Source organism: Mirounga angustirostris, unplaced genomic scaffold (genome assembly GCF_029215605.1).
Source record: "Mirounga angustirostris isolate CCGP_5_RB_7025 unplaced genomic scaffold, mMirAng1.0.hap1 SCAF_17, whole genome shotgun sequence".
NCBI lineage: Eukaryota > Metazoa > Chordata > Mammalia > Carnivora > Phocidae > Mirounga > Mirounga angustirostris.
Window position 1 is genome coordinate 22,742,128 of NW_026991725.1, and position 27,908 is coordinate 22,770,035.

At 45.3% G+C, this 27,908-nt stretch overlaps 1 protein-coding gene and 1 non-coding gene across 3 annotated transcripts; both read right to left on the reverse strand.

Annotated features, from left to right (window-relative positions):
• Positions 1 to 3,562: 3,562 nt before the first annotated feature.
• ATP5MC1 (ATP synthase membrane subunit c locus 1) lies at positions 3,563 to 6,421 on the reverse strand. Of its 2 annotated transcripts, none has more exons than XM_045889082.3 (5): positions 6,287 to 6,421; positions 5,684 to 5,731; positions 4,808 to 4,885; positions 4,124 to 4,302; positions 3,563 to 3,780 (listed from the first exon to the last, which is right to left on the reverse strand). In XM_045889082.3, exons 2-5 carry the CDS (start codon positions 5,720 to 5,722, stop codon positions 3,666 to 3,668), a joined length of 411 nt encoding a protein of 136 aa, XP_045745038.1. In that variant the 5' UTR covers positions 5,723 to 5,731; positions 6,287 to 6,421; the 3' UTR covers positions 3,563 to 3,665. The 2 variants fall into 2 exon arrangements, with proteins under 2 accessions (XP_045745038.1, XP_045745037.1); XM_045889081.2 differs by having other exon boundaries at positions 6,217 to 6,345.
• A 774-nt stretch (positions 6,422 to 7,195) lies between these two features.
• On the reverse strand, positions 7,196 to 7,386 carry LOC123854839 (U2 spliceosomal RNA). Its single transcript, XR_006793396.1, has one exon. It is a non-coding gene; the product is annotated as a U2 spliceosomal RNA (small nuclear RNA).
• Between the last annotated feature and the right edge of the window lie 20,522 nt (positions 7,387 to 27,908).

Here is a 27,908-nt window from a genome sequence, read left to right on the forward strand (position 1 = left end):
GGACAGAGGCCAGCAAGTATCCTAGAGTTCAGGTCACTGCTGCGCCTCAACTCTAAAAAGAGAAATCATGAAGATCTTTTTCCCCTTCCCCAAAGTTCTGTGTCCCTCAGGAGCGGTCCTTCCCCTACATGGCCCAGCCTTTTGTCCTGGGCTCAATGCTAGGGATAGATGAAGAGTTCCCATCCAGGTCATAACTCCTGGACTGAAAGGAAAAATCAGAACTTGGACTGGGGTTTTGAGGCTTCTGATTGCAAATAGTAATAGCTATATTAAAGAAAATTTTTAAAAAGATTTAATTTCTTTAAAGTAATCTCCACACCCAACGTGGGGCTCAAACTCACAACCCGAGATCAAGTTGCATTCTCTTCCAACTGAGCCAGCCAGGTACCCCCTTAAAAAATTCAGTAATACATGTGTTATTACATCTCTCTGAATACATTCTCACATTACATGTATCTCATTAATACCACAATGCATATATTACATGTATTATCATTATTTGCATATATTTACCTATATTACCTCATTTTGTTGTCCCAACCACTGTGAGTTGTTTTTATCCCCATTTTAGAGATGAGAAATTTGAGTCTCAGGAAAGAAAATTACTCAGTTAGGAAGTGGCAGGGATGGTGTTTACATTCCCCTTTATCTTTGCTACCATGCTGAACTCTTAAGGAGTGGTTACTAAATTGTTTTTGGTCACTAACTCTGAGTGTGTAATGAAAACAATGGATCCTCGCCCAAGAATAATACACCTCTGTATCTAGTCATAAGTATTTTGCACTAGCAAGATGGTTCTACCCTCGACTGTAGACCCTAAAGAATCTCAATGGTAATGGACTAACTAGCCTTGTTGGGGGTGGGGCAGCATTCTCCCCTGACTCTCTAGGGTTCCCTAGGCCCAACTACATTCCCAACCTTGCTGATTTGGATTTTAATCCAAATTAAGTCCAGCAATTCCAAGGCTGTTTGGAGCTCATGATCAAGAGAAATTCTTGCCAGCCCCTTGGCAAAAACTAGGTTCCTCAGGGCACCTGGGTGGCTCAGTCGTTGAGCGTCTGCCTTCGGCTCAGGTCATGATCCCAGGGTCCTGGGATGGAGCCCCACATCGGGCTCCCTGCTCCACGGGGAGCCTGCTTCTCCCTCTCCCATTCCCCCTGCTTGTGATCCCTCTCTCGCTGTGTCTCTCTCTGTCAAATAAATAAAATCTTGAAAAAAAAAGAAAAACAAAAAAAACTAGGTTCCTGGAGCTTCACAGGAAGTAAAGGGAATCACCTTCCCTGGAGGCTGCTCCTTGATTTACCATTAGAGGGGAGTGACCCAGCGAGGATGCCAGCCTGACATCCCAAAGGGTACCACATTCCGTTTTCGTAACTTTACTGTTAATCCATTGCTCCCTTGGAGATACCAAGTTCCATTCTTTCTCTTTGGCCCAAGGATTCCTGGGCTCTGCTTCAGGTTCTACCACTGGCTTACTGTGGACAACCCTGAGAATTACTTAGGGTAAAGAGGACAAGCAGCAGATTATGGTAGACCAGTAGTTCTAAACTGGAAGGGAGTTTTTTTTTTTCCCCCCAGACAGGAGACATCTGGTGTTTGGCAACTGGTTGTCACAACTTGGGGGTGGGGAGGTGGCTGCCCGCATCTAGTGTGTAGAGCCCAGGGATGCTGCCAAACACCAGACAGTGCACAGGACAACCTACCGCAACAATGGATTATCTAGCTCCAGATGTGCCAAGGTTGAAAAATCCTGTGGTACAAGACCGTGATTGTTGAATGAATGTTAGATGGACTTGGGACTGGAATTGTTGGCCTGCTGTGTGCTATCGGGCCTGTCAGTGAACGTGTGTGGAGCTTACGTGAGTCAGCAGTGATAAGAACACAGGTTCCAGAGTTTGAATTCCAGCTTTACTAATCAGCTGTGTGACCTTCATAGGTTGCCTCACCTCTCTGAGCCTCTTTTTCCTTGACTATAAAATGACTTATTTCATAGGGATGTTGGAAGCTATTCACAGAAAATGCTTCGCACTGTGCCTGACCCACAAGTGCTCAAGTGTGAGCTGAGGTTATTACCACACTGGCTTCCTTGCTTTTCCTCACCTACAGCACATAGTTTTTGTACCCACATATTCAATTTGTGACACTGTTCAAGGTTTCCACTCTCTTAATGCCCGAAACTCCTTAAGGGCAGGATCTTAGATTTCTTCGCCTTCCCCGAGACTACTAGGAGGATTCTTGGCACCTAAATACTTGCAGACTGCCCTTACTTACGTTGCATGTAAATTCAATCCATTCTTATTAAGTCACAGTTTTTGGTGTTTTAACCCTCTTTGCTAGCTGCCCTTCAGCTGGATAGGGATATTCTTAGTTTCGCGAGGTATGTTTTCACAAAATGGGTCCCACTTTTACTCCTTTTGAAACCATCCAATTTGAGACAGATTGTGTTAACCAGCACCTCTGTGTTCATTCTGTCATGGTTTGCTGGTGCTAGGGCTTAGAGAAGCACGGCTGTGGATATATCAGCCTAGCGCTCTCTTCCCTGGGTTACCAGTTGCACGTTAGCCACGTTGGGGAAGCCTGCTGCGCACAGACCGAGACCACAAGGAAGATGCTGTGCAAGGCTCTCTATGCAATCCACTAGTTGGTTCAACCAAAAAAACCTCACCCTTTTTATCCCTAGCAAGGCTAAGATTGTAAATTCTCCAAAAACAGGAACTGTACCTCATCTGCTTTATTCTAGAACATTGAGACACTCTAAAAAAGTGTCTTTCATTCTTTCATCTAAGAAAGAAAATGACACAAGTGGGGCTAAATGCAGGCAGATGAAGGCCCACCTCCATTTCCAACCGGCTCCATCACTTCTTTGGCACTGTTTTCCTATCTGTGCCACCCTACTCGTGGGCCATCACAGCAGCTAATGGGGCAGGCTGGCCTGAGGTGGAATCCCCAATTCTCCCACTTCCAGCTCTGTGATGGCGGGCAAGTTATTTTGCTGCCCTAAGCCTTGGTCTCCTCATTTGCAAAATGGGTATAAACCATTGTACTGCTAGTTCATAAGGTTGTTGAAATAACAAATGTAAAACAGAGCTTGGTGCAAATTAAGCCCCTTAAGAATGGCACATTATGGGGTGACTGTGTGGCTCAGTCGTTAAGCGTCTGCCTTCAGCTCAGGTCATGATCCCAGGGTCCTGGGATCGAGTCCTACATCGGGCTCCCTCCTCGGGGGGAAGCCTGCTTCTCCCTCTCCCACTCCCGCTGCTTGTGTTCCCGCTCTCGCTATCTCTGTCTCTGTCAAATAAATAAATAAAATCTTTAAAAAAAAAAAAAAAAAGAATGGCACATTATTATTCTACTAAATTCTAAGGGGAAAAAGGCACCAATTATCATTACTTAGACAAATCCATGCTCCCTCTGGGAAATAAAGGGAGCCCTCCATGTTCTCAGTGCTACTTCCCAGCCCCGAGGAGTTCCAAACCATGGCTGACCCATTCCCACTTCCCTTGTCCCACCTTTCCACCAAGGCCCTCCGCAGGGGCAAAGGACAGAGGCGCAGGCATATGGGTTTAGAGAAACGTTGTGTTTAATGGTAAAGCTTAGCACACTCCAGCACCAGGCATGGCCTGAAGTCGAAGCAGCAGGGACGGGTAGGTGACCCTCATGGAACCTCACATGGCGAAGAGGATGAGGAAGGCAACCATCAAACAGAAGAGCCCCATGGCCTCAGACAGGGCAAAGCCCAGAATGGCATAGGAGAAGAGCTGCTGCTTGAGAGACGGGTTCCTGCCAGGGACAGAGATCGATGCCAGCCGGGGGAAAGGAAGGGTTGAGGGAATGGATGGTGGAGGACACAGGTAGGTTGTCAGTGGTGGGCATGGGGGGACCGCTGAAAGTGGGAGAGGGCCTAACCTACATTTATCCTGGGGATTTAGACAGGTAAACAGAGTACCAACATGGTAAGTTTAAGTGAGCCAGGTTGGAAACACATTTAAATGATTCAGGGATCACGGGAGAAAACAAGAGGTCAATGAAATCAACCCCAAGCTAGTGGGAGCTCCTGCTGAGGCTTCTCCCAAATGGGGTGGAATTTATGGTAGGAGATACTCTAGGCCACCCCCAAACTTACCTGGCATAGCCAATGATCAAGCTGCCAAACACTGTTCCAATGCCAGCCCCTGAACCAGCCACACCAACTGTGGCAGCCCCAGCGCCAATAAACTTGGCTGCTGTGTCAATGTCCCGGGAGACAACACTGGTCTGGAACTCCCGCCGGGCCACCTGGAGCGGAGAGCTGCTATGGGATGGCTGGAAAGGCAAGTAGGGAAGGAGAGGTAGTGAGGCCTAAGGACAGGTGGCCGACTCCCATTCCCTCGCCCCACCCACCTGGGCTCCGAAACCACTGGCAAATTGCCTGGCAGGTAGAGAATGCTCAGATTGCAGACAAAGCTGGGAATTAGTCCTCGGGCCCATTTTCCGACAGGGCCAGGGAAATTGGGAAATAGGGAAATAGGGAATAGGGAAACCTCACTTTTGCAAACTTCTCACCTACAATGTTCACCTTGGGGTACTTAGAGCTATTAAAGCATGATAGATTCTCTAACTGTCCTCCCACTCTGGCCTACAGGTCACTATCTTGAAGAACCCCTCCCTGGGGAAACGAATTAATTTTTAAGATTTTTATTTTTAAGTAATAAATACACCCGATGTGGGGCTCGAGCTTACAACTCCGTGATCAAGAGTTGCATGCTCTACGGACTGAGCCAGCCAGGTGCCCCTGGGGAAATTTACAGGAGGGCCCACATTCCTTTACCTGTTTAGCTGGGATCTCTGGCCTACTCAAGAGGGAGGCAGACACAGGCCTGATCAGATCCCTGGTACAACAGCGGATCTGTCAAATCAGAAAGATACATTCCTCCAAATCAAGCAAGGGAAACAGGATAAACCTAGATGCTGAACTTCTATCAAAAATGACAAGATTATAAACAGAAAAAAAGCCCATGTGTTTCAAGGTTAATTAATGCATTCCTGTTTCTACCAGATAGGCCTGCACAAGAGACAGCCGTCCAAGACCCAGGTGTAGTTAGCAGTGGCAACTTTCCCATTTAAACCCAGGTACCAAAGTTCATTTCTACGGGCACAGCCCTTACCAGTATCCCAGAATGGAAGAACCCACACTAACATCAAACCGGGTACAGGAAGGGTTTGTACCCAGATCACCCAAAGAATCCAAAGAGGGAAATATTATTTTGTTAGCGTGTACTCACTGGTACACACCCTGAATGGACTGGGCCAGTAAGCCTGGTGAGGCTCCTCGAACAACCATCTAAGCAGAGGCCCCTGTAACCTGGCTTTCTTGAAACATGTCAACATAATGCAGTGATTCTCAAACATGGCTGAACATGGGAATCACCTGGAGAGCTCCAGCCAAGCTTGAGAATGACTACTTCAGTGGGCTGTCTGGCTACGGCCAAGCCAGGCTCGTGTAAAGATCCTATCCCGACTTTGACCACATTCCAAAGCCAAGAAAGCTTCGTTTCCTGGTCTAAATAAACAGGGGGTAACTGCATCACTACAGCCTCCCCAAAGAGCCTGCAGCACCTGGATGCCAAGCTCCTCGGAGTTCATTCATTAAACATCGACAGCTCCCACATCTGGCACTACGGATCACCCCGGAGCCGCAGCTTACCAGAGCCGGAGAGATGAGTAGTGCCCCGGTGGTCTGCATTTTCTCAGTCTGCAGAGGGAAAAAAAGATTCACTCACAGCCCAGTCGTTTGCTTATAGTGGCGACCTTCGGTCGTCCCCTTCACCCCGCCCGCCCTCCCTGGACCACGTTCTTCCTTGCACCGTGCCCCAGCTGAGGAGGGCATTAGAGGTCAGAGGGACAGCGCGAAAGGGTCTGCAAAGGAAGGTCACGGAGATCTTCAGTAGAGGAAGGAGGCCCAAACCCCAGGAAGGAAATGTTGCTGAAGAGTATGGTCTCCAGGGAAGACTTTTGGAGGTAGATACTGGGTCGGTGCCGGGCAGAGTCCTAACCATTTTACACAGCTGTCCCCGGCCCGCCTCGGTGGGGACAGTTAATCGCTCATTACCGTTGGTAATTAACATTAATTGTTAAGGATATAGGCACCCATCGCTTCTCCCGAACCGGAGGACAAATGCCCCTCCACACAGCCCAGCTCACACCCCTGCCCATCGCTGGCTTCCGGCCCCGAGTCACCTGCACTCCCACTGCCCCGCTGCCCCTAATCCGACCACAGCGTTTGCCCAGCTCAAGGTGACTGACTCACCTCCCGGCTTTAGCTCTAGGTCTCAGCGCTCAGCTCCCCCTCCCACGTGTCTCGGGATCCCCCCACTCTCATTGGCCGCAATCCCCTCGAATCCTCATTGGATAACGTCCTCAAGTCCTCCTTTCTTATTGGCTTTCCGTAGCTTCTTCCTCTCTCTCCACAGGAGCTTCGTGGCAGTTCCCGCCTCCATACGGGTGAAGGCGGGGTTTTCCTCCGAGATCTGGCTTCCGATTGGTCGATCCCTGAAATGCTCAACCATAGAGTCGGCGGGGCTCAGAGGTTCCAGAACCTCCCGCACAAAATGGCGGCCAAGGTGGAAGCTGCAGAAAAAGGCGTAGGCGAGATGACCGGACGCCTTACGCAGACAGACACATGACCCTGGCCCTGCGCCTTCATTCGGGCGCTTGGGCCTTCAGGCACGTTGTACGTCGGGATTTGTAGTCGGGTCGAAGGCCCCAAGGACGGCTGAGATCCCGCGAGACGTTCCTCCCGAGGCCGGGAGAGCCAACGCCTTTGCAGCAATTCGCGCCCTCGTGATTCGTGAAAGCCTTCCTTCCGCCTTGGCGAATAAAGGCCGCCCGCTGGCCTTAAAAGTTAACTAGTGGACGAGCGCGGTTTTGTGGTTGTGGACCGGAGTTCAGCAGCCCTGGACTACCAGCCAGATTTTTTTTTTTTTTGTATTGTAAAAAACAAATTCTAAGGATAAAACACTTAATACTCCTGTAGAATAACGAGCAAAGGGTAGGAACAGGCAGTCCGCTAAAGAAATAGAAATTAAAGGAAATAATACCTAACTTCGCTGATCAAAGAATAGAAATTTAAGCGTATCATTTGGCATTTATCAAAAGAGCAGAGTTCTTTTTCTTTCCATTTACCCCCCTTTTCTTTTGGGCAACCTCTATTCCCCTGTGGGGGTGCACTGTTCCTGGAAGTACTGCAATACCAGGTCTATGCGTGAAGTGGATGGAGCCAGGTCCTGTTCTATCTCCTAGTTCCAAAAATCCATTTAATATATTGTCCTCGGGTAGAGGACATAACGGATATTAAACTAATAAGAACCCATACTACACTTGATCTTAGCTAAAAGGCCTAAAAGCGATCAGAATTTTTTTTTTAATTTTATTTATTTGAGAGAGAGAGTGAACATGAGAGGGGGGAGGGTCAGAGGGAGAAGCAGACTCCCCGCTGAGCAGGGAGCCCAACGGGGACTCGATCCAGGGACTCCAGGATCATGACCTGAGCTGAAGGCAGTCGCTTAACCAACTGAGCCACCCAGGCACCCAGAATTCTTTTTATTAGTATCGGCCAGGCACTATCCTATACTATTGCTGGTGAAAGTATGTGTTAGGAAACCTTTCCAGAAAACAATGTGGGTTGGAAGAAAATAAAATATTAATAGTTAATTCTGGGTAGTGTAGTAAGGTTGATTTGTATTTTTATGAGTCTATAATAGAAAAAAATTAAAAATTATACTAATCTGTGGGCGCCTGGGTGGCTCAGTTGGTTAAGCGACTGCCTTCGGCTCAGGTCATGATCCTGGAGTCCTGGGACTGAGTCCCGCATCGGGCTCCCTGCTCTGCAGGGAGTCTGCTTCTCCCTCTGACCCTACCCCCTCTCATGCTCTCTCTCTCTCATTCTCTCTCTCAAATAAATAAATAAAATCTTTAAAAAAAATTATACTAATCTGGAAGGTTAGACCTCTGGACTCTTAGAAAAAATATTTTAAGATGGAGATGTATTTAGCTTGCCAGCCTGGTATAATGGAAGGAGTGTGGAGTTTTGAGATAACACAGACTTGAGTTCCTATCTTGGCTCTGCCATGTAACTGGATATGCATTTCTCTGAGATTACCAAATCTCTCTTGGGTTTAGTGTTATAAGCTACCATTGGGGGCGCCTGGGTGGCTCAGTTGGTTGAGCGACTGCCTTCGGCTCAGGTCACGGTCCCGGGGTCCTGGGATCAAGTCCCGCATCGGGCTCTCTGCTCTGCGGGGAGCCTGCTTCTCCCTCTCCCACTCCCCCTGCTTGTGTTGTCTCTCTCTGTCAAATAAATAAATAAAATCTTAAAAAAAAAAAAAAGCTACCATTGGTTGAGGCCTCATCAAATGGCAAGTATTGTATTAAGTTCCTTCAACTCTTATATGATTTAATCTTAGAACAACCCTTTAAGTAGGTATTATTATCGCCATTTTACAGATTACCTCATTTCACAGAACATCTTTCTCCAGTTTGACATATTTGGTTAAGAGGTAAAGTCAGTATTTGAACCCAGGTGTGTCTGGGTCCAAAGCAGAAGCTATTAACCTAATGGCTATGGAGGTTCTTGGGCCTCCTAAAACTGAGGAACATGTAAAACAGGGTTAATACTACTTGCCTTATAGAAATATGAAATAAATGTGAGGCATAGGTCGGTGGCTGGTGAATGTTCTCTTTCTGTTCCTACTCTAAGAAAAGTTATATTTTCAGGACGCCTGGGTGGCTCAGTTGGTTAAGTGTCTGCCCTGGGCTCAGGTCATGATCCCAGGGTCCTGGGATCGAGCCCCACATCAGACTTCCTGCTTAGCGGGAAGTCTGCTTCTTCGTTTGCCTGCTGCTGCCCCTGCTTGTGCTCTCTCTATCTCTCTGTCAAATAAATAAAATCTTAAAAAAAAAAAAAGTTATATTTTCATGTGGATTATCTTTGTCTACATGTATTAATTTTTTTTTTTTTCACATACAGATTGGTCATATAGCTCTACTCCTAGCATACACTTGAAGTTGTCAAGTTCATCCTGTGACCTACTGGAATTCAAGCCGTTCAATGTGAATTTTGGAGTCAAACTAGCAGGTTTCAAGTCCTAGCGCTGCTGCTTACTAGTATGTGATTTGGGCAAGGTTCTTAATCTCTTCAAGACTCAGTCTTCATCTATAAAAGGGAGATACTCCTTTTACAACAGGATTGTTATAAGGAGTAAATGAGATGGTATATGTGGAGGTGGTCTTTAATTATTGAAATAAAAAGTACTAGTAAACCAGGAGTGGGTGTGAAGTCAAAGGTAGTTGGGAAACCTCCAATCTGGACCTGGCATCTTGGGTCAGACTAAACTATCTTGGAGGAGGCCAAAAAACTGTGGGAACTCAGATAATTGCCTTGTAGGCAGAAATGCTATTGACGAAGGTGGCAAAGAGCAAACTTGTGGATAATAAGCCAGGAGGGGCCCTCTTTCCAAAGGCATTTCTTTTTTTTTTTTTTAAGGTTTTATTTATTTATCTGAGAGAGAGAATGGGAGACAGAGAGCATGAGAGGGGGAGGGTCAGAGGGAGAAGCAGACCCCCCGCTGAGCAGGGAGCCCGATGCGGGACTCGATCCCGGGACTCCAGGATCATGACCTGAGCCGAAGGCAGTCGCTTAACCAACTGAGCCACCCAGGCGCCCCCAAAGGCATTTCTGACTCTTCAAAATCCTCCTTTCCCACCTAGAGTCTTACCGTAAGATCTTCTCTTTCTTCCTTTAAGCCCAGTTCCTCACTAGAAATTCAATTCAACAAACATTTTTGAGCATAGATGAATAATACCAGTTTCCACCCCAAACAAACTCAAAACTGGCAGGAAAATACTTATGCAAACAAACCATTAAAACTAATAATCTTAATAGGCACCACAAGAAAACGGCCTACAAAATACAAAGAAGGGAGAGACTAACTTCATTTGGAGAGAACCAAGGAAGTCCTTTTTGAAAAAAAAAAAAAATTCTGGGCTGAGTTTTGAGGATAAATATAAGTTAGCTAGATATGTCAGGGAAGAGGGTGAGAATGGATGAGGCTATTCCAGGCAGAGTGAACAACATGTATAAAAACACAGGAGAGGTGGTGTATCCAATCTTAGACCAGTCAGCCATGGCCAGGACACAGCACAAATGTGACTGTTGACTTCCATTTCTGGCAATATGGCTAAATTAAATATTCTGAAAGTCCTCCTGCCACAACACCTAAAGATGCTACCTAGAGATAAAATATAACAAATATATTTTTAAATGCGTGGCCTCGTTTTTGACAGCTAAAATAAAATGTATTCTCTATTATATTAAATTACCAATTTTCCACAGTCCGAAAAAATACCTCCTCTACTAAATGACCCAACTGGTGATGATATATTCTGGGACAACAATAGTAACAAATATAAAAGGAGGTATTTTTTTTGGTGGGGGGAGAAGGGGAGAGATGACTCATGGTGATAAATGCTAGCTTTTAAATGCATAGCTGGGCTCACAAGAAAGTAAGGAAAGTCCTTAGGGACCCGAAACAAAGAAAGAACATAAAACCAGAGCAGTAAACATGTAATATTAAACTGAAGCAGCCACAGCTGGGAATATGGTGGGATAGAGAAAGGAGTGTCTGTTGCAGGAAATAAGTGGCTTGAGTTTTAATCCTCCATGAGGACAGAAGGGTTTGGGGCCTGTGTGAGAAAGGGAGGTGGAATTGAAATTTCCAAATAAAGCTAAGATCCTCAAAAGGCTACACTCTTTGAAGGGTGGACTTAAAAAAAAAAATCCATCCACAGGGAGGCAAGAAGGAAGTTTATCTACCTATTCCTGGCTCTGGGTGAAAAAAGTCACACACACAAAACTTTCCTAAGAATTTGTAACTACAGGACGATATTTTATGTTGATTCTGAATCCAAATCTATACCCTGTTGGGCACCTGGCTGGCTCAGTTGGTAGAGCATGCAACTCTTAACCTCAGGGTGGAGAGTTCAAGCCCCATATTGGGTGTAGGGATTACTTAAATAAATAAATAAATAAAACCACATTATAGAAAAAAAATCTATACCCTGTTGTCCAGGAATGTCCAAGATAAGGAATTGGCATTAAAAGTGGTTCTGGATTAGGGATGCCCTTGAGCTGAAACAGTGTAAAACTCCTCCTTTGGACCCATTCAGGATTCCCACAATAACTGAAAAAGTGATCTTTATAAAGAAATAATCCACAATGAGCAAAGATGAGCAAACACAGAGAACAGCAAGAATTTCAGATAACACAATTTTTCAGATGACAATTCAACTATAAAAGAGGCAGTAAGGTACAGTGGTTCAAATAGGTTCTAAAGTCAAACTGCCTGGATTCTAGTTCAAATGCTCTACTTACTATTCAGGTGATCTTGGGTAAGTTGCTTAGCTTCTCTGTGCTCCATTTCCTTATACAGGGCTGTTATGAAAATTAAATGAATTAATATAGAACAGTGCTTAGCACATAGTGTCACTGATGCATTTATTATTTATTATTTTTAAAGATTTTATTTATTTGACAGAGAGAGTGAGAGAGCACAAGCAGGGGGAGTGGCAGAGGGAGAGGAAGAAGCAGGCTCCCCACTGAGCAGAGAGCCTGATGTGGGGCTCGATCCCAGGACCCTGGGATCATGACCTGAGCTGAAGGCAGACGCTTAATCGATTGAGCCACCCAGGCACCCCACATTTACTATTAAAAATTTAAATATTACTATTTAAAATTGAAAAAGTTTACAGTGTTTCTGGGTAGCTCTGTTGGTAAAAGAAACAAGGGAATTAAAATGACATACTAGAAATATCTATTTGACACAAAAGAAAAAATTCACAAGTATGTGGAAATTAAATGATATGCTCCTATATAGCCAATGGGTCAAAGGAGAATCATGAGGGAAATCAGAAAATATTTTAAGATAAAATAAAATGAAAACATATGTACCAAGCTTTATAGGAGGCAGCTAAAGTTGTGCTTAGGGGTAAATTTATAGCTATTAACACCTATATTGAAAAAGAGGGATGATCTTAAATCAACAACCCACTCTTCTACCTTAAGAAACTAGAAAAAAGGGGTGCCTGGGTGGCTCAGTCGTTAAGCGGAGAAAACTAAACCCAGAACAAGCAGAAGGAAGGAAATAATAAAGATAACATGAAAATAGGGGTGCCTGGGTGGCTCAGATGGTTAAGCGTCTGCCTTCGGCTCAGGTCATGATCCCGGGGTCCTGGGATCGAGCCCTGAGTTGGGCTCCCTGCTCAGCAGGAAGCCTGCTTCTCCCTCTCCCACTCCCCCTGCTTGTGTTCCCTCTTTCGCTGTGTCTCTCTCTGTCAAAAAATAAATAAAATCTTTAAAAAAAAAAACAACACATGAAAATAAATGAAATAGAAAATAGATGGTAGAGAAAATCAACAAAACTAAAAGTTGATTCTTTGACGAGATTAACTATTTTATTTATTTATTTAATTTTATTTTTTAAAAGATTTTATTTATGGGGGGGCACAAGCAGGGGGAGCGGCAGGCATCCCCAAGATTAACTATATTGACAAACCTTTAGGTAGAGTAACCAAGAAAACCAGAAGACTCAAATTACTAAAATTAAGAGTGAAACAGGAAATATTACAACTGACCTTATAGAAATAAAATGGATTATAAGGGAATACTATGAACAATTACATTCCAACAAACTAGATAACTTAGATGACATGGACAAATTCCTAGAAAGACAAAAACCGTTGAAACTGACTTAAGAAGAAACAGAAAATCTTGGGGCATCTGGCTGGCTCAGTTGGAAGAGCATGGGACTCATGATCTTGGGGTTGTGAGTTCAAGTCCCACACTGGATGTAGAGATTACTTAAAAATAAATAAAAAGAAACTTTAAAAAAGAAGAAATAGAAAATCTCAACAGATATATAAAAAATAAAGAAATTGAATCAGTAATAGAAAAAACTCCCAAAAAGAAAAGCCCAGGTCCAGATGGCTTTACCCATGAATTCTACCAAACACTTAATGAAGAACTAACATTGGTCCTTTACAAACTCTTAAAAAAAATAGAAGAGCATAGGAGACAGCACTTCTCAACTCATTCTATTCCACCTGTAGTACAGTGCAACCAAAACCGGATAATAAGATCACAAGAAAACTACAGGCCAGGGGTGCCTGGGTGGCTCAGTTGGTTGAGCAACTGCCTTCGGCTCAGGTCATGATTCTGGAGTCCCAGGATCGAGTCCCACATCGGGCTCCCTGCTCGGCGGGGAGTATGCTTCTCCCTCTGGCCCTCCTCGCTCTCATGCTCTCTCTCTATCATTCTCTCTCTCTCAATAAATAAATAAAAATCTTAAAAAAAAAAAAAAAAGAAAACTACAGGCCAAATATCTTTTATGAATATGGATGCAAGGGCCCTAAGCAAAATAATAGCAAACCAAATCCAGCAACATATAAAAAGGATTATATGCCATTACTGAATGGGATTTATCCCAGGAATGCAAGGTTGGTTTAACATACAAAAACAATTAATGCAATATAGTGTATTAATATAATAAAAAGCAAAAATCCCACAACCATCTCCATAAATACAGAAAAAGCATTGACAAAATGCCACATACTTTCATGATTAAAACACTCAATAAACCAGGAATAGAAGGGAATTTTTGCAGTAAGGATTCCATACAATCCCTATCAAAATCCCAGCTGGCTTCTTTGCAGAAATTGAAGAGCTATGGGGCACCTGAGTGGCTCATTCGGTTAAGCAGCTGCCTTTGGCGCAGGTGATGATCCTGGGGTCCTGGGATCAAGCCCTGCGTTGGGCTCCCAGCTCAGTGGGGAGTCTGCATCTCCCTCTCCCTCTGCTCCTCCCCCTGCTCATGCTCTCTCTCTCTCGTTCTCGCTCTGCACGCTCTCTCTCTCTCAAATAAATAAAATCTTAAAAAAAAAAAAAAGACATTGAAGAGCTGATGCTAAAATTCAAATGAAAATTCAAGGCACCCATAACAGCAAAAACCATCTTGAAAAGGAAAGACAAAGTTGGAGAACTCATACCTCCCAATTTCAAAACTTACTGCAAACTACAGTACTCAGGGCAGTGGGTACTAGCATAAGGAGAGATGACAGATCAATGTAAAAGAAGGAAGAGTCCAGAAATAAATCCTTATGTTTATAGTCAACTCATTTGCAAGAAGGGTTCTAAGACAGCTCAATGGAAGAAAGAATACTAATGTCAACAAGTGGTGCTGGGGAAGCTGGATATCCACACGCAGAAGGATAAACCTGGATCCCTACCACACATCATGTACAAAAACTAGTTTAAGACGCATGACAGACCTAAACATAAGAGGTAAAACTATAATACTCTTAGAAGACAAACAGGTATAAATCCTCCTGACCTTGGATTAGGCTATATTTCCTTAGGTCTGACACCAAAAGCACAAGTGACAAAAGAAAAAAATAGATAAATTGGACCTAATTACATGATCCTGGAGTCCCGGGATCGAGTCCCGCATCAGGCTCCCTGCTCGGCAGGGAGTCTGCTTCTCCCTCTGACCTTCCTCCCTCTCATGCTCTCTGTCTCTCATTCTCTCTCTCTCAAATAAATAAATAAAATCTTTAAAAAAAAATTGGACCTAATTAAACCCTTTTGTGTTTCAAAGGCATCAAGACAGTGAGAAGACAACCCACAAGAGAATTGTTGTAAATCATATATGTAGTAAGGGACTTAAGTCTAAAATATATGAAGAACTCTTATAACTCAGTAAAAAACAAAACAAAACAAACAAACAAAAAAAAAATTTCAAAATAGGCAAAAGGTCTGAAGAAACATTTCCCTTTCAAAAATATACAAATGGCCAGGGGCACCTGGGTGGCTCAGTCAGTTAAGCATCTACCGTCAGCTCAGGTCATGATCTCAGGGTCCTGGGATCAAGCCCCACGTCGGGGCTCCCGGCTCATGGGGGAGTCTGCTTCTCACTCTCCCTTTGCCTCTGCCCCTCCCCCCACTTGTGCTCTCTCACTCTCTCTCAAGTAAATAAATAAATAAAATCTTTAAAAATATAGATATACAAGTGGTCAATAAGCACATGAAAAGATGATCAGTTATTAGCTATTGGGGAAATTCAAATCAAAACTGCAATGAAAAAGAAAACCTGCAATGAGATACCACTTCACACCCACTAGGTTGGCTATACTCAAAAAAGACGAATAATGGGGCTCCTGGGTGGCTCAGTCGTTGGGCGTCTGTCTGCCTTTGGCTCAGGTCATGATCCCAGGGTCCTGGGATCGAGCCCCGCATCGGGCTCCCTGCTCAGCGGGAAGCCTGCTTCTCCCTCTCCCACTCCCCCTGCTTGTGTTCCCTCTCTCACTGTGTCTCTCTCTGTCAAATAAATAAAATCTTAAAAAAAAAAAGACATAATAACCAGTGTTGGTGAAAACATGGAGAAATCAGAACACTCATGCACTGCTGGTAGGAATATAAAATAGTGCAGCCACTTTGGAAAATAGTTTGGCAGGATCTGCAAATGTTAAACATAGAATCACCATATAACTTAGCAATTCTGTTTTAGGTATATACCCAGAAATGAAAGAGAAATGAAAGTGTATGTCTATAGAAAAACTTGTACACAAATGTTCATAACAGCTGTATTTATAATAGCCATAAAATGGAAATAACACAAATTTCCATCAACCAATAAATGAATAAACAAAATGTGGCATATCCAAACCATGGAATAATGTTTGGTCATAAAAAAGAATGAAGTACTAACAAATTTTACAACCCAGAGGAATCTTGAAAACATTATGCTTAGTGACAGGAGCCTGATACAAAAAGTCGCATATTGTGTGATTCCGTTTACATGGAATTTGTCCAGAATAGGCAAATCTATAGAAACAGAAAGAGATTATCAGTTACCAAGAGCTGAGGGGGAAGGGGGAATGATTGCTAAGGGGTTTGGTGTTTCTGCCTTTTTTTTTTTTTGAAGATTTTATTTCTTTATTTGACAGAGAGAGACACAGTGAGAGAGGGAACACAAGCAGGGGGAGTGAGAGAGGGAGAAGCAGGCTTCCCGCTGAGCAGGGAGCCCGATGCGGGGCTCGATCCCAGGACCCTGGGATCATGACCTGAGCCGAAGGCAGATGCCTAACCATCTGAGCCACTCAGGTGCCCAGATTTATTTATTTTAGAGAGAGAAAGAGAGAGAGAGGACATGTGAGCGGGGGGAGGGGCAGAGGGAGAGGAAATTTTAAGCAGACTCCGCACTGATCGAGGAGCCTGATGTGGGGCTTAATCCCACAATGCTGAGATCAGGACCTGAGCCAATACAAAGAGCCAGATGCTTAACCAACTGAGCCACCCAGGTGCACCTCCATCTTAACCATTTTTAAGTGTACAGTTCAAGGGTATTAAATACATTCACATTGTTGTGCGACCATCACTGGTGTTCATCTAATTTTCTTGAATTCTTCCTGACACAAAATATTCCTAAACATCCATGCTCACATTAACGTCAATTATAAGGTACATCTCCCTCTGTATTACTGACCATAACAAAATTCCAATTTTAGTTCTCATTACTCATATACAGTAGTGGGAAAGAAAAAAAGAAAAAAATGACAATCATAATACCTACCCTTAAGCAGAGGGATTAGTGGGAAGGCTCTAGGAAAGCACGGTACTTGGCCATTGGTCTAGAAGCTATGCTGTATCTTGCTGAACAAGTCCATACAGGTAAATGACAGAACCAGCAAATCTCACGGGTGCCGTTCGTGTAACTAGCTCTCTGGGCTGTGGGGTGAATTCCTCGGTGCCTAGGATCTACCGGCTTGGCATCCTTCAAGGTTGTCCCAAAGAAGACCAGTGGGTGGGGTCTGCAACAGGGAGTTGTGAGGATTGTGCCATTCATTTCCTACTATTGCTGGTGCCCTTTTTTTTTTTGTAGGTGTATATGTATGTGTTTTTTTTTTTAATTTTTTATTGTTATGTTAATCCCCATACATTACATCATTACTTTTAGATGTAGTGTTCCGTGATTCATTGTTTGTGCATAACACCCAGTGCTCCATGCAGAATGTGCCCTCCTCAATACCCATCACCAGGCTAACCCATCCTCCCACCCTGCTCCCCTCTAGAACCCTCAGTTTGTTTTTCAGAGTCCATCGTCTCTCATGGTTTGTCTTCCCCTCCGATTTCCCCCCCTTCATTCTTCCTCTCCTGCTATCTTCTTTTTTTTTTCTTAACATATATTGCATTATTAGTTTCATAGGTACAGATCTGAGATTCAACAGTCTTGCACAATTCACAGCGCTTACCAGAGCACATACCCTCCCCAGTGTCTATCACCCAGTCACCCCATCCCTCCCACCCCATCCCCCACTCCAGCAACCCTCAGTTTGTTTCCTGAGATTTAGAATTCCTCATATCAGTGAGGTCATATGATACATGTCTTTCTCTGGTTGACTTATTTCGCTCAGCATAACACCCTCCAATTCCATCCACGTCGTTGCAAATGGCAAGATTTCATTCCTTTTGATGGCTGCATAATATTCCATTGTATATATATCTATACCACATCTTCTTTATCCATTCATCTGTCGATGGACATCTTGGCTCTTTCCACAGTTTGGCTATTGTGGACATTGCTGCTATAAACATCGGGGTGCACGTACCCTTTCTGATCCCTACTTTTGTATCTTTGGGGTAAATGCTGGTGCCCTTTTTATGTGCCTTGGGACGGAGTCTTCCAGCAACATCGGTTAAAGAAAATCTCAGGCTTCTGCTTGCCAGCATTATATATATTTTTTTCTGGTGCTACAATTCCCATAAAACCTTGCTGGCCTGAGCATTTTATTTGGGGGGGGGGGTCTCTACTATAAAGCCCAAACCAGAAATCTTACCTTTCTTTGATAATCCCCACGCCTGGTAGGGTCAGAACCTGGCTTGGCTAGGATGCTCTGCTCATCTATACCAATTCCTCTTCAGTTAAGGGTCTTAGCTCCAGGGTACGAATGGTGCCTAATGAGGGGTGGAAGTGTCTAAAGGGAGCATTTCTCCGTTAATCAGCCCGGAAGGTTAATTAACCTGCACTTTTGCATTCCACAGCTGTCCTAGGTCTTTTAAAAGGGAGGCAATTTCACATTTGTCCAGCAGAGGGAGCTCAATGGAAGATACTTTGGAGAGACTCTGAAGTTTGGTTTTGGGGGTTTTGTTTCTGTTTTTTAAACAAAGCTGGTTTCTCTGACACCCTACATTCCGTCCCAGGAAACCATGCGGGTTCTGCCTCCAGACTATATCCAGGTTCTGGCCACTTCTCCACACCTCCCGGGCTACTGCTCTGGACCCAGCCCTTTCCAGTTTCTCATCTGGATCACTGCAGAGAATGCCTAACACTTGTTCTGCTTTTCCTTGCATCCTTATCATCTCTCCTCCTCCCACCCAGCAGCCAGAGATCCTTTTAAGATGTACATACATTATGTCACTCCTCTGCTCAAAATCCTGCAATGGCTTCCCATTTCTTTAAGAACGAAAGCTAAAGTCCTAAAGCCCATCCCACTTGGTCCCCCAATGCCTGCCTGACAGCTTCTACACCTCACCCCCAATGCTCCCCTCCTGTTGCTTGAACACCCAGGCATGTTCCTGCTCTTCCCCTTTATGTCCATGGAGCTCGCGCCTTGTTTTTCGGTTTTGTTTTTTTATGTCTTCGCTCAAAGCTTGCCTTTTCCATGAATCTTGCCCTGACCTACCTATTTAAAATTGCAACCACCACCTCCCACTCTCCCCAAACTCCTTCTCTAGCTCTATTATTTCCTTTATAGTACTTAGCACCTTTAAAAAAAAATTATTTATTTATTTATTTGAGGGAGAGGTGGGGGAGGGGCAGAGGGAGAAAGAATTCCAAGCAGACGCCCCACTGAGTGCAGAGCCCAAGCCCAGGACCCTGAGATCATGACCTGAGCCAAAATCCAGAGTCTGAGCCGCCCGGGCACCCCTTAGCACCTTCTAACATACTGCTCTATTCTGACGATAACAAATGTAATTGTTTGTTATGTTTACTGTTTATCATCTTTCACCCTCCTACAGTTTGAGCTCCTCAAGGACAGGGATCTTTGCCTGTTTTGTTCACTGTGCTGTTCAAAGGAAAACCAACAGGCCCAGAATGGCATTACTTGGGCCAGGCAAGTCACCAAACTTAATCTAATTGCAGCTTCAACCTCCCCCAGAAAGGTCAGTCGGGAATTTTCTGATAGGCACCAATGACGTCATGTGTGCCTAGGTCTTCTCCATCTCCCAAAGGAAGATGAGGCAATCCGCATAAGACCCTCTGCCCTTCCCACTAAGGGAAAGTACCTTGCCTGGAACCATCTTTTCTTTTCTTTTGCTTATACCTTTCTCCCCCAACCCTCCTTCCTATAAAAACCTTTCATTTTGTACAACTCCTTGAAGTGGCTTTTCCTGGCTAGATGGGATGCTGCCACAATTATGAATCATTAAATAAAGCCAATTAGATCTTCCAATTTACTTGGCTGATTTTTTTTTTAAAGATTTTATTTATTTGACAGAGAGAGCACAAGCAGAGGGAGAAGCAGGCTGAGCAAGGAGCCCAATGTGGGACTCGATCCCAGGACCCTGGGATCATGACCTGAGCCAAAGGCAGACGCTTAACCAACTGAGCTACCCAGGCGTCCCCGATTTTGTTTTTTAACAGTGCTTAGAACAGTACCTGGCCCAGACTAGGTGCTCAATGAATATGTGTGGAGTGGATCCATCAATACCCTCATTCCCACAGCTAAGATATTACAGTTTTCTAATCAATGCTCTAACTTCATCTTGGGTGTGGAGGCAGCATAGAGAATCTGCAATTTAAGGCTCATTTTTTTTAAGTGTATTTATTTATTTTTAGTAATCTCTACACCCAATGTGGGGCTTGAACTCATGACCCAAAGATCAAGAGTTGCAGATGCTTCTCAAGGCTAATTCTTGATCCAGATTGCAACAATCACAGGCTGCCCTGGGTTTTACCATCTTCTGTCAATGGGGTCATTGCTGGGTAACAGATTGTCTCTGGCTGCACCCTACAGAAGCCCGTAGCAATGACCCACACACCCTGTTTGCTGTAAAGTCACCTGAAGCCTCAGTCTCAGAGGACACGTGAACTGAGCACATAAGACATCAGGGAAGCACTTAACCACCCACTTCACTACCCCATGTCAAGGACTGCCACCTCCCTTTCTGTGGTCATGTGCCCTCCTTGCACCCATCCCCCCACCCAGCCGAGTCCACAGTTTCTCCCAGGCTTTATTATGTGAACCCTCCTCTGGATGCTCATGTCTGTATCATTTAGGACTCCTTGGTCACAAGTAACAGATTCCAAGGCAATTTATTAAAACATTGGAAGGAGGGGAGGGGGGTGGGAGGATGGGTTAGCCTGGTGGTGGGTATTGAGGAGGGCACATTCTGCATGGAGCACTGGGTGTTATGCACAAACAATGAATCATGGAACACTACATCTAAAACGAATGATGTAATGTAGGGGATTAACATAAGAAAAAAAAACATTGGAAGGATTTATTATAAAGATACAGGGGTGTTTCACAAAGAGCAAAAGTGGGGCCTTACCTTTCATAAAACCCTAAACTTTTCTCCTTATACAATGGGAGCCCAGATGTGACGGCATTACTTTTCCTCCCTCAAGAGTGTTACTTGTTAGAGCACGTTTTTTGGTTTGATGGCCTTACCAATTATCATGTCTTCCTCTTCTTCCTTCTTAATCGTCCACCCGTTGGGGCCAGGTGTTCTTTCTCCATGGTGGTGTGTCAGACTCCATCCCAAGCCTGGGGGCAGAACTTGCAGTGAATCGGGGCAGCTCCACTACCCTGGTTGTTGACTGGTTTAGTAACGGGCAAGTATTGGGTTAACTAGAGCAGAGCCTGAGGCAGGGATGCTTGCGAAAGTGATTGATGGACAGATTGCCCTCAGGAAATGAGGGAAGCAGGGAAAAGGGAAGTGAGGATGTGGGCTCATTTGGAGGTTAGCTTCAGTCTGAGTACATGGGGGGCTTTGGGGTGTGAAATGCACCACATAGTTGCTCCCATCTGGGAACCAGGGACCAACCTTTTGTACCTCCTTCCTCTCCTGGCTACAGGCTCCCCTGAGGAGGGGCAGTGGTGGTGGTGGTCGAAGCTCCATAGCAAGGTGGCTTTGGTCACAGCTGCAAGACTTTGGAGTTGCAGACAGCTGTGAGTCATTAGTGGTTAACCCTCAGCAAAATCCCCAGCCCAGCAAAGGGGATTTGAGTGAGACACCAACGGCATCCACTACAGGATGGGGACCAGGGTGACCCACCACCTCAGTATTCCTGGGACTCTCTTTGTTTTACTCTGAAAGTCCCACATCTCAGACAATCTCTCAGTCCCAGGCAAACCAGGATGGTTGGTCCCTCTATATGGAACCCAAGTTTGGCCAATGATCTGTAGGGGACGCCTGCCAGGGGGGTTCTGAGAAAGAGATACAGAATGGATAAACGATTCCTTTTCTTACTCTGGATGTTGTTGCCTGGATTTATACCTGGAACTGTTGAGAGTCTTCAGGTAGAGTTGACAACCAGGAAGGAATGATTAATAGTTACTCCACCTAGAAATCTGGGGTGGAGGGTGAACTGAGGCCTTCTAGGTAATCTCAACAGTAGAACACTGTCAAATGGTGCACCTGTCTTCCCTTCACGAGACACACAATGGGAAACAGTAAATGAAGGAGCTCAAAAGAGCAATAGCGTGTGGAAAAACCAGGCAGTAATTTAACCTTACGTGTCCTGATTGTACTGCACAGGGGGAGGGTCTTCCCATCCTAAGCCTTAGAAAGGAGGGTGTTTAACATGGACGCTCCCTCTTCCCCAGCTTTCTCTGCGCCCTTCCCCACCTCCCCCGGCAACTTTTCCCTCTGTAGGGGCTGAGGACAGGCTGCCCCAAGGTGGGTCACTTTGGCATGAAGAATATCCTAAGATGAAGGCAACAGAGATCCTATGAGCTCAAGAGAAACTTAAAAAAAAAAAAGATTTTATTTATTTATTTGAGAGAGAGAGCGACGGCGACAGAGAGAACTTGTGGGGAGGAGAGGGAGAAGCAGACTTCCCGCTGAGCAGGGAGCCTGATGCGGGGCTCGATCCCAGGACCCTGGGATCATGACCTGAGCCAAAGGCAGATGCTTAACTGACTGAGCCGCCCAGGCATCCCTCAAGAGAAACTTTTGCCCCTCTCTTAACTGCATAGAAGAATCTAAACTGGAAGGTCTTTCCAGAATAAGAGTTATTTGCAGAGATGAATATTATCCAAGTAACCCATCTGTATGGCAGGGCACACATTTGTTCACCAAATGTTGACCCTTTTCCACCCTCCTGTGAATTGCATTCTTTTCCTCTGAAGTCCCAGACCCCTACCCCTTCTCCTTAGTTTGAAACGACATATAGACCTCATTTTGCCTGTCTTTGGAAGTTCCATGTCTGTGTGGATTCCCCACTCATACGCTATTAAACTTGATTTTCTCCCATTAATCTGTCTCAGGTAATTTGATTGTTAGCCCAGCTAGAGGGACCCTTGCAGGGGTCGGGAGTTCTTGCTCCCTGACACCTCTTTTTTTTTTTTTTATCATTAACATACAATGTACTACTTGTTTCAGAGGTACAGGTCTGTGATTCATCAGTCTTACACAATTCACAGGGCTCACCATAGTACATACCCTCGCCAGTGTCCATCACCCATCCCCCCATCCCCCCACCCCCTTCCCCGCCAGCAATCCTCAGTTTATTTCCTGAGATTAAGAATCTTTTATGGTTTGTCTCCCTCTGGTTTCATCTTGTTTCATTTTTTTCTCTCTTCCCCTATGATCCTCTGCCTTGTTTCTTAAATTTCACATATCAGTGAGATCATATGATAATTGTCTTTCTCTGATTGACTTATTTCGCTTAGTGTAATACCCTCTGGTTCCATCCACACTGTTGCAAATGGCAAGATTCTTTTTTGATGGCTGCGTAATATTCCGAGTGTGCGCGTGCACGCGTGTGTGTGTGTACCACATCTTCTTTATCCATTCATCTGTTGATGGACATCTGGGCTCTTTCCATAGTTGGGCTATCGTGGACATTGCTGCTATAAATATTGGGGTGCAGGTGCCTCCCTGACACCTCTTATAGGACGGTCAATACAGTGCATCCTAGCCCCTTCTTAAGCTACTTCGCCTTTGTCCTGTGGCAGAGGTCAGTGTTCCCCCCGATCCCTTCCACATTTGCTGTTCCCTTCTATACGTTTCCTTATACACAGATGGTTCTCTGGTCAAGCACCTACAACTTTCCACCTGAGGCATACCCTGGTGGTGAAGCATGTTTGGCCTACTTGGGGCAGCCTAGAAACAGGGCAGCTGTTGGGAGTTAACTGCTCTGGAGGTAGCCCCCAAGCAGTGGTAGAGAGACGTTGGTGGATAGATACCCCGGCTTTGTCACTCTTGGTTGGGACAACTCTGAAGCGGGTTCTCTACAGCGAGCCCCAGCTGTCCACAGCAGTCATGCCCTCATTCACAGACCCCGTGTTGGCTTCCTTTCGTCACTTCCCCAGTCCCCTCCCTGCCCAAGCTTCCTGGGATCGACCCCCTGTAATACCATCTGTCTTCAAGAACTGACTCAGTGTCTGCTTCCTGGGGAGCCCAAGTTAAGTCCTTTGTCCTGTCTTAAAAACTCGAGCATCTCCCCAAATGGTCAGATAATTGCCAGTAAGATTCTCCTCTGTGCAGACTTGGCTGAAATCAGAGGGATAGAATGTGGTCTGACAGAGTGAGAACAGAGGGGGGTTTTCCAGTCTCCAGTGAACTCTAGCAGCTTTTATGCATAGTCTCATATTCTGCATATCATTATTTTTGGTTATTTTTCGGCTTAACATTTGTTTTATTTCTTTATATAATATTAATATTAATGTATTTATATTTACTTAATATATATATATATATATTTTAGATTTTTATTTATTTAGTTGACAGAGAGAGAGAGACAGCGAGAGAGGGAACACAAGCAGGGGGAGTGGGAGAGGGAGAAGCAGGTTTCCCGCTGAACAGGGAGCCCGATGTGGGGCTCGATCCCAGGACCCTGGGATAATGATCCGAGCCGAAGGCAGACGCTTAACGACTGAGTCACCAAGGCGCCCCAGTATTTTTTTATTTTTAAGTCATCTCTACACCCCACGTGGGGCTCAAACTCACAACCCCAAGATCAAGAGGTGCATGCTCCACCGACTGAGCCAGCTACACAGCCCCAGTGTTTACATTTTATGACAAATAACTATGGCTCCTAGCTGAGCCATGGAGTTTATTATGATGACATTTCTTTTCTTATGCAATTTTTTGTTTTGCCTGTAATTAATAGTCTCATTTCTTCGGTTGTTTAATTTTCTTTTTGCAGCTGCTGCTAACTCTGCCCTCCCCTCCAGTGACTTTTCACTATGTGTCCTCAAGGTCAAGCCTGTCCTTCCAGAAGCCCTTCCCCTCTCTGCTTGGCACTCTCAGTAGAATGCCCTGCTCCCTTGATCCCATTTGTGGCAGAGATTACTTCTCTTAGCCAAAGGGAAGCCTTCTCCACATACACACTCTTTTGTACTTTGCTTTTTTCACTTAACAATACATCCTGGCTGTTACCCTATATCAGTCCAGAGCAAACAGCCTCTTTCTTTTGTTAGAGCTGCGTAGGACTCCATGTATGGACCGACTGTGATTTCTTTAGCCAATCTCCTATCTTTGGACATTTAAGTTGTTTCTAAAACTTTGCTATTATAAATAATGCTGAAAAACCTTGTTTTTTCCATATTGTTGGAGGGTTAGATTCAGGGTAAATTCTAGATGTGGGACTGCCAGGTCAAAGCATAAATGCCTATCTTGTTAGAGATTGCCGATTCCTCCTCCGTAGGGATCACACCATTTTGGGCTTCCAACAGCTAAAGGAAAACTGTTTCCTCTATTCACTTCTGACCCCAAACATGCGGGACTTTTCCCCACAACCAGTTCTCCAAGACTTGGGAGAAGAAGAAGCAGACTCCCTGCGGAGCTGGGAGCCTGATACAGGGCTCGATCCCAGAACCCTGGGATCATGACCTGAGGTAAAGGCAGCCGCTTAACTGACTGAGCCACCCAGGCGCCCCTTGCCCACTTTTCTAACAGAGAAGGATTATTGTAGAAACAGATGCTGTATTCTTTTAAAGGTACGCCCTACACATAGTGCCTTAACAAAGAGGCCCCATAGCACAGCGGCTTAGGTCAGACAGAGACCATTTCCTTCTCAATAGTGGTAAGAAGCGAACAGCCCTGGGCTTCTAGAGAGTCCCTGCCACCCTCAACATGTGGCTTCCATCGCCCAGTCTTGGCCACTTCTCAATCAACAGGGAGGGGAAACACGAAGAGCAAGCAACTTTTCCTCTAGGGAGGGGATCCAGAGGCTGCCCACCTCCCTACTGCTCACCTCTTGTTAGTCAGGACTCCTACCGCGAGGAAAAGAATGAAATCTGGCCTCCTGCTGGGCCACCACTTATCCCACTAGGCTTAAGGGTGGGATTTCCATTACGAACAGGAAGGAAGGGAGAATGGGTAATGCAGAGCACTTCAGCCGGTCATTAGATCTCTCTGCTCCCAAATGAGATGAAAGAGATGATGAATTCATCCTGCCTGGATGACTCACATTTACTGAGTGGTTACTCTGTGGACACTTCATTCTAAACACTTGGCATGTGTAAAAAAAAAAAAAAGCATTTAATCTGCCCATAATGTATGGAATGGGTAGTATGCTATTATTATAGAAAGGAAACTGGGGCAGAGAACAATTAATTTGTCTGGAATCTCCCAGGCAATATGATGGAGCCAGGACAGTCTGGCTCTGAGCAATAAATACTCTTAGTCACTATTTTATTCCACTTCTGGACCATATTTAGGTATTTTGAGATATTTTTTGCTCTCTGGGACCAGAACTTTCTTTCCTCTAACACATAAATCTATTTTTCAACTTTCAGACATGTGATGCTCATACACTTTTGTGGAAATGTGAATGTTTTCCAGTAAAGGGCTGCCTTCCCACAGTGGCACTGGAGACTTACGGACCGCTCGGTCACCTTCCATTCACCACATGGTGTGGCTGTTTGGTGGCTGGGACTCCTGTCCTCCTGCCTTCCTCATGTGGCCTCATAATAAACCCGCATTATATAAATAACTTCAGCGTGGCTCAGGTCCTGGATCCTTGAGAGAGCCCAAACCTCACCCCCTTGTGTGTGAGGCTGGGAGTCTGGCCTTTGTCTTGTGCATATTGAAATGCCATGAAGTGATTTCGGTGGGGGGCGGGCGGAAGCCAGGAGCAACCCCATGATGTAGAAGCATCCTTTGGTAGCCCTGTGGAGGCCAAGTGGGAGGCGGAGTGGAGGAGAAACAAGGAGGCCAATGCAAGAACTTAGGTGTGGAAGGATCCATCAAGTTCTAGGGGTGTTTGGGAATTTGGGAATGGACAGGTCACCGGGAAGAGGAGAGAAGTCTAGTGCGGCCTTCGGGTTTCCCGGGTGGTTGGGGGTGCCATCAGTCAAGTTAGAGAGAATGCATGCTGGGGTGGAGTGGAGAAGACATACCTTCTCGGGCGTTGGATGTAGGCTCCTGAAGGACCTCTGTGTGCAGGTGTCTTATGAGCAGCTGTGTGTAAGGTCCTGAAGCTCAGATGAGAGAGATCTAGAGAGAGATTGGGGAGGCATGAGGGTAGTGGGGAGAGCTGCAACTAAGGAGTGGGAGTTAATATAGAAGACAAGAGGTTCCAGAATAAAAATTGTGGGAACTTGCTAACATTTACTGAGCTTCTACCATATGCCAGGCACCAAGTTAACGATGTCCTTTCTATACTTTCATCTCCTTTAATCCTCAAACAACCCCGATATGTGGTCTTATTATAATATGTGGTATTAATAATACCCTGGTGTGGGTATTATTATTATTATATTCCCCTTTTAGGGATGAGGAAACTGGCTCTGCATCATGAAGTGACTTGCTCAAAAGTCTCCCAGCAAGTTCGTGGTGGAGCCAATCACCCACCAGTCCACTCGTACATAGTTTGTACATGAATTTCATTTTATGTGGGATGTGCCCAGAGGATAGAGGGGCTCCAGAAGCTCTCCTGGGTCCTCTGCTGCTTTGTCCCACCCCCCACTCCCACGGGGCTCCCCCCTTCCCTTGGCTCAGCACTCATGTCTTCAACTGTGTCCCTTTGAGGACAGCTGCTGTGTCTCCGTATCTGATGTCGTGGTCCTGGGTATGTTCGATTCCCCCTGATGCTGGGACTCTCTGCACGGCTGGGTCAGGCCTCCCTCTTGTTTGGTCAGAAGCATCACATTTTTGTTTTCCAAATGGGCGTTTCCTCGCCATCTGCCCCACCTGCCTCTCTAGATGGGTCTTGTGCTGTTCCACACTGTGCACACTCCAGCCACACCACACCTGTCACTGGCCCCCCACAAGCCTGCACCCCTACAGTACATTGTCTTTGCTCATGTAGTCCCCCTGCCCAGAACGCCTTTCCTCCCCAGTACGGCCTGGCCATCTCTTACTCATCCAAGGCCCAAGTTAAATGTCACCTCTCCTGTGATGCTTTCCTCTATCGTTCCAGACTTACTCCCATTCCCCCTGGGCTCCCATAGAACTTGGTTCACACCGCTGGTAGGGTAGTCATGGTGCCGAACTGCAACTGTGTATTATGTGTTTGCAGTCGCCATTAACAAAATGGTGACCTCCTGGAAGACAAGGATGAGCTTTATTCGTCTTTGTATTAGCCTTTGTTCCCAGAGCATGTGCCGGGTGCCTGGTCCAGGTGGGTGCTCAGTAACTGTCAGCG